An 11,113-nucleotide genomic window follows, 5' to 3' on the forward strand; every position below is an offset into this window, starting at 1 on the left:
TGGCCAGAAATGGGGAGTTTTTAAGTGTTTATGGTGCCCTGGGCCTGGCCCTGTGCCAGGGGGGAGGGTCAGACAGATGGTGGAGACTGATTTGGAATTTGGCTCCCGTTCTGGGGCAGAAGGGGCTGGTCGTCCAAGGCACGCCCTTCCAGGTCTTCAAGACTCCCGAGGGCTGGGGGGTCTCATGCTGTTACTTAAAAAAGAGCCATACTTTCATTTGAGGATAGCTCGAAGAAGTCATTTACAAAACGCCTTTTGTTTTCAAAGCACAGCCTTTCATAAAAAGCAGTGTCCACCTTTAATACGTGCTCTGGTACACAGGTGTGTGCTGGGGGGCCGCCGAGGACTCGGGGAGCCCCTGGGACCTGGGGTTCACTGGTGCTCAGCACTCCTCGTCAGAACTGTCATGGGCCCGCCGGCAGACCTTCCAGGGCCCGGGAGTGGCGGGGGGATCGGTGGGGGCCGGGGCCAGGTTCACCCAGCCGGGCCCGCGGGGCAGCACGTGGCTCTCGTTGAGCCTGTAGACGCGGTAGTTCTCGTAGTGGACGTTGTGGGTGATGTCCTTCAGGTCCTGGAGGTGGGAGCTGGGAGACGGCAGTAGGTCAGCCCGGGCTGGCCACGGTGCCCCCCGGGGCCCTGCAGCCCCCTGGGCTCCCCACACCCTCACCGGATGAGCAGGTCTCTCAGGAGGGGAAACTCACAGTGCGCCATGTTCTCCACTGCAAAACACGACACTGAGTGCAGGCTCTGCCGGGCCTGCCCTGGCCTCGGTGAGCACCGAGTAGGCACCCACTGTATGCTGCACACCACTTGATACCCACCACTGCCCTTTCCCCACATTTCTCCTGCTCTTCATTCATTTATGCATTCCTTGCTATGTCCCTAGCACCTGGTACAGGCGGCTCCCACAAACAGTTACCGAATCAATGAATCCACTGATCATTTATTATTATACACTTAATAATTACTATATTATATTCTGTATATTATACCCTATATAACATATATTACATTCTACTTTCAATAACTATATTCATAAACCGGGGAGTCGGGCCCTGGCTGCTCCTCCTTCAACCTCCAGTCTCCCCCTCACCAGGGCCTGGCTCTGCTTCCTCAGGTAGGCCCCCCGCCACCCCACAAATTTCCTCCATTGTGCTACTTCCCCCCGTCGTCTCGTCAGCTCTGTGGGGACAGGGACCTTGTTGGCCCTGCTTTCACTGTATCCCCTCAGGAACTGCACATAGTAGGCCCGGCACATAGTAGGCCCACAATAAATTCTGGTGACCAAATAGGGCACCTCCTGGGTGCCGGGCCTCGTGCAAAGCAGTGGCTCTGCCCCCTCCAACCACACCATGAGGCTGATGTTACCGTGACGTGCATTTTACTGTGAGGAAACTGAGGCCCAGAGAGGTGACTTGCCCGAGGCCTCCCAGCTGCACAAAGGGACTTGAGCCCAGGTCTGTCTGTTTCCTCTCTGGGGCTTAACCACGTGGGCCCTGTGAGGGGTGCTAAGGATGCCAAAGGCAGTAGGCGTGCCCTGGTTTTCAGCCCGTTCCCACCCATGTCCTCCCCACAGTCCCTGCACTGACCTTCAACGATGCCCCACTTCGTCTTCCGGCCCAGGACACATCTCCCATTCACCAGGTGCTCTTGGTCGGCCCCGACCACTGCAAAGGGGATCCGGTCCTGCAGGCAGGGGATGAGATGGAAGGGTTGGCCCCTCTGGGGAGGTGGGGAGAAAACACACTGAGGTAGGAAGGGGGGTGCTGTGCTTTGTGGGGAGAGAAAGAGGTAGAAGGAGCACAAGGTATCTAACGAGTCAGAAGATGCAAAGTCTAACCAGTGCCTCAGTTTCCTCATCTGTAAAATGGGCATCACAATAGTACTGACACGGGGCTTTGTGAATGTTTGGGAAGTGCTTAGCATAATTTAGGGTTAGCACCCTTGGAAACTGTCATGACTTGTAGCCACGTTAATAATATAATCTTGCTAATGTCAAATCTCTTAATGTGAAACGGGAGCGACAATTACCTTCAACCTTTATGGGGGTTAAAAGGGGTGACTTTGTAAACCAGGGCTGGCGACCTACGGCGTTCGTCTTCCTATGTGAAGTTTCTCGGCACACAGCCCGGCCCGCTCATCTGCTCTTGTTTATGTTGCTTTCACGCTACCCCAGTGGAGACCGCTTGGCCCACAAAGTCTGAAATATTTACCATCATCTGGCCCTTCACAAAAAAGTTTGCTAAGCCCTGTTGCAAATTCTAGTTGCTTACTTGTTCGTGGCCGGAAGTGGAGATTCAGACTCTTAAACTCCGAAGTGCTGTATCTGGGTTTGTTTTTATTTCTAAGAGTTAGCTTGTGACAGGGAGTAAATTGATGCTAATAATAATAACTATCTGTTACACACTTATTATGAGCCAGCCCGCTGTAAATCCTCAATAAATGTTATGCGTCTGGATGATTTATTGAGATGTCAATCTGAGTATGTTCTCCTTGTATTTCTCCCAGCTCTGTTCCAGCTGTGGCCAGGCTGCTGTCTTTGCCCACCTCAGGACAGAAAGCAGAAGTTGGTGAAGGTCAAGGCTCTTTGAATCTTGCACAGGAAATCCTGTTTGTTGCTCCAGTGGGGAAGGGGAGAGGGAATGTGTAGAAATTGGGTGCCAGGTGGTGGGCAGGGCCTCCATGTACAGATGTGCGGTTTGTGTACTGCACAAAGGCACCTGGCCATGAGGCTGAGTAGGGCTGAAATCATGTGCAGGCCCCCATCTGTGAAGGAAGCTGCTGCCTTTTTCTAATCCAAGCAAAAGCGCTGTTAGGCTCCCAGGGTCCCTGGGGGAGGGGGTTGAGGCCTGGCGTCTACGAATGATGAGTCCCAGGCCTCATCCAGGTGTTTCGAAGGGTCCAGACGGAGTGACACTGAACGCACCACAAGGACAGCACGATAGGGGCTTGGAGTTGGAATTCAGTTGATTCAGGGAAAATGAAGACGTGAGCTATTTCCCTCTTTCTTTCTTTCTTGTAACAGCTTTACTGAGATATAATTCATGTACTATAAAATTCGCCCTTTTGGAAGTACAGTTCAGTGGTTTTAGTATTATATTCACAAGGTGGCACGATCACCGCCACAATCTAATTCTAGAGCATTTTCATCACTCCAAAATGAAACCCTGTACCCTGTACCAGTCACTCCCCATTCACCCTGACCCCCGGCCCCCGGCAACCCCTCATCTACCTTCCGCCTCTAGAGATTTGTCTGTTCTGGACGTTTCATATGGTGGAATCATGTAATATACGGCCTTTTGTGTCCGGCTTCTCACACTGAGCGTCACGTTTTCCAGGTTCATCCATGTCGTAGCATGTCAGTACTTCACACCCTTTTATGACTGAATACCGTTCATTTATGGATACACCACATTCGTACCCATTCAGAAGTGAATGGACATTTGGATTGTCTCCACTTCTTGGCTATTACAAATAATTCTGCTATGAATGTTCGCGCACAAGTTTTTATGTGGACATAGGGTTCATTGCTCCCAGGAGTGGAATTGCTGGGTCATATGGTAACTGAGTGCTCAACCTTGTGAAGAGCTGCCAGACTGTTTTCCAAAGAAGCTGTACCATGTGACATTCCCGCCAGCAGCGCGTGAACGTTCCAACTTCTCCACATCCTCACTAACGCTTGTTGTTATTGTCTGTCGTTTTGATAACAGCCATCCTAGCGTGAAGTAGAGGGAAGTAGTATCTCGTGGTCATTTGTGTGTGTGTGTGTGTGTGTGTGTGTGTGTGTGTGAGGAAGACTGGCCCTAGGCTAACATTTTCCTAACATTGTCCATCTTCCTCTATTTTGTATGTGGGATGCCGCCACAGCCTGGCTTGATAAGCGGTGTGTAGGTCCACACCCGGCATCTGAATCTGTGAACCCCGGGCCGCCAAAGTAGAGTGCCCGAACTTAACCACCACGCCAGTGGGTCAGTCCCCTCTCGTGGTCTTGTTTTGGTGAGGAAGATTCGCCCTGAGCTAACATTTATTGCCAATCTCACTTTTTTTTTTTTTGCTTGAGGAAGATTAGCCCTGAGGTAACATCTGTGCCAATCTTCCTCTATTTTGTATGCGGGATGCCTCCACAGCGTGGCTGATGAGTGGAGTAGGTCTGTGCCTGGGATCTGAACCCGGGAACCCAGGCTGCCAAAGCGGAGCACAGGGAACTTGAACCACTCAGCCAAGGGGCCGGCCCCCGCTCATGGTTTTGATTTGCATTTCCCTTATGACTAATGATGTTGAACATCTTTTTATGTGCTTATTGGCCATTTGTACAACTTCTTTGGGGAAATGTCTATTCAAATCCTTTGCCCATTTTTAAATTGGGTTATTTGTTTTTTATTGTTGATTTGTAAGAGTTCTTTATATATTCAAGACACAAGTCTCTCATCAGATACATCATTTGCAAACACTTTCTCCCATTCTGTGGGTTGTTGATGTGACCTAATTCTTGCTCACCTTGAGTTTGTGGATGGATGGAGATTCACACCTGCTAGAAATATATGAACTTTCCCCGACTTGTAGAGAGAGATGAATCTTCAGATGGAAAGGATGAGTGGAAAGGAAATCACCTGGCCTTGGTCCTGCTAGCCTCCTGGCCCCCCACGGCCTCCTACCCTGATCTTGCTGTTGAGGATCCTGTCATTGATGTCCTCGTCGAAGCACTTCTGTGGGTACACGTCAATGCAGTGAGTCCTCAGGTTGTGCTGGATCTGGGGACCGCACACAGGTGACCTCAGCCCACCCTTTGCACTCTGCTCCCTCCCCACCCCCACCAACCCCAGCCTTGCCCAGCTGCCCAGATCACCCTGCTCCTGAAGGTCTCTCGCTCCTCAAGGGTCAGGCTGTCTGCCCGGGCGATCACTGGCACCACGTTCACCACCCGGCACAGCCGCTGCAGGAACTCAATGTCCAGGGGCCGCAGGCTGCTTGGGCGGGGCAGCGATGGTGGTGGCAGCGGCAGCAGCAGGTACGTGAGTGAGGGAGTGCTAGCCCACAGCCCGCTCCGAGGATCCCTCCTCCTCCCCTCTGCCCCTTGCAGGTGGCCCTCCCTCGGCCGCCCAGCCACCTCACCAGTGCCCAGTGGGCGGCACAAAGTACACGCAGCAGTGCACGCGGGTGTCGGGGATGTGGCGCTGGCGGGTGATGAGGATCTCCTCCTGCAGGTACCGCTCATACTGCTCATTGATGTAGCCCAGGATCGGGTCCCAGCTGGGGCAGGATGCAACCCGACCTCAGAACCACGCCCAGGAGCCCCACCCCGCCTCCCCTTAGGATGACCAATTGCCTGGGTTCTCTGGATGTGGCACTTTCAGTCTCACACAACCTGAGGCCCTTGGTCACCTAAGTACCCTCCCCCCACTCCCCTGCATCATCAGAGAGACAGTGGGGGAGCCATTCTTGAGCTGAGGCCTCAGTTTCCTCGTCTGTAAAATGGGGACAATAGAACACCTACTTCCTAGGGGAGGGGCCGACATTAAAGGAGAGAAACTGCCGTCACCTGGTTCAAACCACCAAGGACCCTAGCGAGGGTCTCCTGACTCCTCTCTCTGGATCCCTTCCCTGCCAGCCTGTTGTCAACACAGCAGCGGAGAAGATCCTTGTAAGAGCAGGGGTCAGATCACGTCCCTTCTCTGCTCGGCCTCTAGTAGTCTTCCATTGCCCCACAAGGCCCTGCACCATCTCCCTGCTGCTTCCTGCCGGCCCTCTCCTCTCCCCTCCCTATCGCTCACGCCTCTCCAGCCGCACCAGCCTTCCTCGAACACACCAACCCATCCCACCTCAGAGCCTTTGCACATGCTGCCCTCTGCCTTGAACACTTGTCCTGCGCATGTCCACACAGCTCATTTTCTCAGCTCCTAGAAGTCTGTGCCCAAATGTCACCTTCTCCGGGAGGTCTTTCTTGATCACTCTGCTTAAAATCGCACCCCCCTACAGGTCTGTACCCTGTCACTCTCTGAAATGGCCTGTTTGGATGATAGAGTTCAGGCCCACCCTCCATATAACTGATTTGTTTTGTTCATTGTCTGTCCCTCACCCCTGTGACAGTGTAAACTCCATGTAGACGAGGATGTTCATCGCTTTTGTTCATTGCTGTATTCCTGGGTCCAGAACAGAGCTTGCACAAAGTAAGTGCTCAGGGGAGTGCTGTGTGTGGGGTTGGCCTCACGGAGTGCGCGCAGAGCAGTCACACAGGGCTCCGTGCTTTGAAGGGTCCATGCATGGCTGAACGCTCTGTGGTCACGGTCTTACAGTTCTTAATAAACTTTGAACAAGGGGCCCCACATGTCATCGCACTGGGGCCCACAAATTATGCAGCCATGCCTGATTGTGTGTGTGCGCGCGTGTGTGTGTGGCCTCGGCCCTCCTTGAGAGCCTAGAACAACTCTGCAAGGCGGGAGTCGTCACCCCAACTTGTAACTCCAAGTTACGAAGAAAGAAACAAAAGCTCAGAGGCTTCTGTGACCAGTCCCAGGTTACGCAGCTAGAAAGTGGTCTAACCCAGGGGTCCTGACTCTGGAGGGTGGGCTTCTAACCCCCGCTGTCCCCATAACCTTTGTTGCAAGGTTATTGTGTGCCAGGCAGCAAGTTAACATCTTTACATACTTGATTCCCTCCCATCTTGGAGGAAGAGTTGGGTATGCCCATTATACAGACGAATAAACTGAGGCTCAGAGATGCCGCAGCCCGGTGGCTCCAGGACCAGGCTGTTTCCCAGAGGCCGGAGGGGCAGGGGCAGGGGAAGCTTGGGCTCGGCCCCCACTCCCAAGACTCACCACTTGTCGTTGTTGATCTGGTCCCCGAAGCCGGGCGTGTCGGTCACAGTTAGCTTGAGCTTCACGCCCTTCTCCTCGATGACTGTGGAGGGAGGGGGAGCGGGGAGAGATTGGACCCGGGCGGGGAGGGGCGGGGCGGGGGGACGAGGGGTCGCTCACCGTGGGTCACTGACTGCAGCTGCAGGGTCTGGGGCGTGGGCACTCCCAGGCCCGGCAGGGTGGACTTCCACATCTTGGACTTGAACAGCGTGTTCACCATCGTGGACTTGCCCAGCCCGCTCTGCCCTGTGGCAAGCAGACCACAGCAATGATGGCGGACAGTTCAGGCCGTGTTTCTCACACTCTTAATAAATTGTTTTAGAGAGTTAACCATTTTCTAAGTATAACCTACATACAGAAAAGTGCAGCCTGTCTTCTGTGTCCACCTCAGTGTTTACCCCTCTTTGTTATTGAGGCAAAATTCATGTAATAAAAAATTAACCACTGGCCATGTAAAATGAACAATTCAGTGGCATTTATTATATTCACAGTGTTGTGCGACCACCAATGCTATCTAGCTCCAAAACATTTTCATCACCCCAAAAAGAGACCCCATACCCGTTAGCAGTCACTCCCCATGCTCCCTACCTCTTAGCCCCTGGCAACCACTCGTCTACTGTCTGTCTCTATGGATTTACCTATTCTGGACATTTCATGTAAATAGACTCAGGCAGTCTGGCTTCTTTCACTCAGCATAATGTTTTTAAGGTTCATCCACATTGTAGCATCTATCAGTAGTTCATTCTTTTTCTTGGCTGAATAATATTCCATTGGTGGATAGACCACATTGTGTTCATTCATTCATCCATTGATGGGCAGTTCAACGCATTTTTACAAATTAAACAACCCGTGTACGCAGCACCGGATCAAGAGACAGAACGCACACCTCCCCCCAAGCCCACTCATGCCCCATCTCCGCAATATTAACCCTGCCTCCTGTGACAGCCACTCTCCTAACTTCTATCAGCAGGGAGCAGTTCTGCCCGCCCTTAGCTTAGGGAATCACACAGCATGTGCTCTTTTATGTCTGGCTTCTTTCGCTCCACACTTGGTGAGATTCACCCATGCTGCCTGTGGTTGTAGATGGTCCATTCTCCCTGCTGTGGGGGCTTCTCACACTCTGTGGATCACGCCACAGTAGGAAACATCTACATCACAACGCAGGACACACCCTTGTGTACGTAACTGCAGCAGTCCTTAGGGCTGTGCTGCCCCAGCTGGCTATCGGCACCTGCAATACGGCGGATCTGAATTGAGATACGCCGTCAGTGGCAAGTACAAGCAAGATTTTGCAGACTTGGTGCAACAAAAAGAACGTAAGAGATCTCACGGATAAATTTTTACATGGATTACATGTTGAGATTATAGTATTTTGGAAAATTTTGTGTTAAAAAAATAGATGATTAAAATTAATTCCACCGTGGGCCGGCCCCGTGGCTTAGCGGTTAAGTGCGCGCCCTCTGCTACCGGCAGCCCGGGTTGGGATCCCGGGCTCTCACCGACGCACCGCTTCTCCGGCCATGCTGAGGCCGCGTCCCACATACAGCAACTAGAAGGATGTGCAACTATAATGTACAACTATCTACTGGGGCTTTGGGGGAAAAAATAAATACATAAAACTTTAAAAAAAAAAGTAATTCCACCTGTTTCGTTTTACTTTTGTAAAGGTGGCTACTGGGAAATTTAAAAATTACGTATGTGGCTCATGTTATATCTCTAAGCACAGTGCTGCTGTAGGATAATACCCTTAATCTGTGCTACACGCTGACATTTTATGTTCTGCTGTATCTAGTTTATTTTGTTAAAAGTGTAGTTTGGACCTACAAAATTAATTTTGTATGTATAAAAATGCAATTCCAGATACACTGACCCATGGAGGACCCCCTGAACACCAGGCACCGTGCTAAGCCCGATGAGGAAACTGGGCAGAGTGGGGTCAGTGTGTGACCGGGGCCAAGGTCACACACTGGTGGGTTTAGGGTTGGGCCCAGGATCTGAATCCAGGTGCTCACCACTTCCTGCCACGGCCTCCCCTTCTATCACTCTGTTTGGGTTTGGTTGGGCTTCACGGGTGATTTCTGTCTTTTAACGACTCAGTGTTTCCCAGCTTTCCCACTATAACACCCCTATGAGGTGCTCCCATCAACCCCACTTCACAGTGGGGAGTCCTCAGTCTCGGGGAGACTGAGGCCCCGAGAAGTGAGGCGACACGCCTAGGCCCACAGGGTCATGCCCATTGGTCTGTCCTCCTGCAAGCACCCTGCCTCTCACTCACCCACCACCATGATGTTGAACTCGAACCCCATCTTCATGGCCTTGATCTTCAGCTGGTCCAGTACAGCCTCGATGCCGACGTCACCAAGCGTCTCACAGGGTGGGGTCCTGGGGCTGGAGGGCCGCGACGAGCAGGGGGAGGGGGACTGCCTCAGAGGGTCCATGGGGCCAAGGGCACCACGATGCCTGTCATGCGGGTGGGGTGGGGAGAGGCTGTCACTGGGGCTGCAGAGGGGACCACCTGAGTTCTCATTTCTGAGCCCTGACTCCTGAGTTCTGCTTCCAGGGACTCCCACGGTGCACCCCCTGGTCTGTCTATCCCTCAGGTCCCCATGGTCCACGGGGTTTCGTGAGAGGTGCCCCCTGGGGAGACTGAACCCCCACCCTGAGATGCGCCAGCCCAGGGTTCTGTCCTGCCCCCACCCACGGCCCAGGCAGGCTCTCTGCTCAGACGCCCCCTCTGCAGAGCGTGCTGGCCTGGCAGAGCCCAGGGGCCGGACCTGTGGGAGACAGAGAGACAGAGAAGCAGCCTCGGTGGCACCTGGGGGCCCTGGGTCCCTGTGGGAGCCTCGGGGAGCTGCCCTGTCCTGGCGGACCCCGGTGTATGTGCTGAGGGGGAGGGGAGAGGGCGACAGTTAACTGAAGAATCTGAGCTGCACCCCCTTCCGGTCACCCCACCGGGGGGGTCCTCTGTAGCACGGAGCTGAGGGCAGGGACAGGTAAGCTGCTCCTCCAGGCCCTTTAGGGACACTACTCTGTGACCCTCACAATGGCCCTGGCCTGGTACTATAGACAGGAGCCCAGGGCCCCAGGGCGGCTGCCCTGCCCGAGGCTGCGCTTCAGCTAGTCCCTCCGACTTCCAAGTTAAGGCCCGGAACCACTCTGCCAGGGGAAGCAGACCCGTGAGCCACGGCCGGAAAGCAGAACATCCGTGCATTTATTCTGACCCGTCCACTGCGGGCACCATAGTCATTTAAATTGCCAGCACTGAAAAATTAAGACATCGATTTAGCAAATATTTACTCTGTACTTAGTCTGTGCGTGGTATTGTTCTAGGAGCCCTAGGGTGTTAACTTGTGCAATAATCATCACAGCCCTATGAAGTCAGTGCTGTCACTACCCCCAGTCTACAGATAAGAGAGAGGCAAGCAAGTCGTTCAAGGTCACATAGTGAGGAAATGGCGGGTCTGGAAACTGAGGCCACATCCTCTGCCGCCTGCCGCCTCTTTCCTTTTTTTTTTTTCTGGTGAGGAAGATTGTTGCTGAGCTAACATCTGTGCCAATCTTCCTCTAGTTTGTATGCGGGATGCCGCCACAGTATGGTTTGATGAGTGGTGTGTAGGTCCGTGCCTGGGATCTGAAACTGTGAACCCTGAGCTGCCACAGTGAAGTGCACGAAATTAACAACTGTGCCACCAGCCTGGCCCCCGACCACCTCTTTTCTTGTTCACACAAACATCTAGATTTCCAATGGATCTTAGAGACTGGAGGCCCTGGCAACTCTAGGGGCAGCCCACAGCTGACTTGAGCTGCCCTCTTTAGATGGGCCATGTGCGTTCCAGTTTGCCACAGTCCTCACCCCTCCCTAATGTCTCCCTAATGATAAGATGTTTCTTATACCAAGTCCATCTCACTCAGTTATTTCTTTCTCATCTGTTTCCTGGCACCTGAGTTTGCAAGCCCTAAGCAATCCTGTCTCTGATGTCGGCAAATGGTTTTTATAAAAGGCCAGATCATATAGATCTTAAGCTTTGCAGATCATAAGACCTCTGTTGCAACGATTCTTCAGCTCCGCCATTGCAGTGTGAAAGCAGCCACGGACAAGTAAAGGGACGGGGGTGGCTGAGTGCCAGGAAAACTATCTACAAAAGCAGGCGGTGGTTTGCCAACCCTGCTCTGCCCACGGGGACTTACCAACTCTGCCCCAATCCACTCGCCTCAACCGTCTGAGCTTCAGCCAGCCTCTGTCCCTCTCTACCTGTGTG

The 11,113-nt window shown here is 52.9% G+C and overlaps 1 protein-coding gene across 1 annotated transcript; it reads right to left on the bottom strand.

Annotated features, from left to right (window-relative positions):
* Positions 1 to 382: 382 nt before the first annotated feature.
* SEPTIN12 (septin 12) lies at positions 383 to 9,321 on the bottom strand. Its single transcript, XM_004438098.3, has 9 exons — positions 9,130 to 9,321; positions 6,975 to 7,100; positions 6,816 to 6,897; positions 5,113 to 5,250; positions 4,847 to 4,964; positions 4,656 to 4,751; positions 1,590 to 1,686; positions 668 to 719; positions 383 to 584 (listed from the first exon to the last, which is right to left on the bottom strand). Exons 1-9 carry the CDS (start codon positions 9,290 to 9,292, stop codon positions 383 to 385), a joined length of 1,074 nt encoding a protein of 357 aa, XP_004438155.1. The 5' UTR covers positions 9,293 to 9,321.
* Positions 9,322 to 11,113: the final 1,792 nt, after the last annotated feature.

Source organism: Ceratotherium simum, chromosome 26, assembly GCF_057802395.1.
Source record: "Ceratotherium simum simum isolate JZ-2026a chromosome 26, ASM5780239v1, whole genome shotgun sequence".
NCBI lineage: Eukaryota > Metazoa > Chordata > Mammalia > Perissodactyla > Rhinocerotidae > Ceratotherium > Ceratotherium simum.

Excerpts from the sequence above, each read along its gene's own strand:
- SEPTIN12 (XM_004438098.3), bottom strand. The coding sequence starts at position 9,292 with ATGGACCCTCTGAGGCAGTCCCCCTCCCCCTGCTCGTCGCGGCCCTCC. Across the intron at positions 7,101-9,129 it reads GTTCAACATCATGGTGGTGG|GGCAGAGCGGGCTGGGCAAG; the intron begins GTGAGTGAGAGG and ends TGCTTGCCACAG. Across the intron at positions 585-667 it reads CTGAGAGACCTGCTCATCCG|CTCCCACCTCCAGGACCTGA; the intron begins GTGAGGGTGTGG and ends GCCGTCTCCCAG.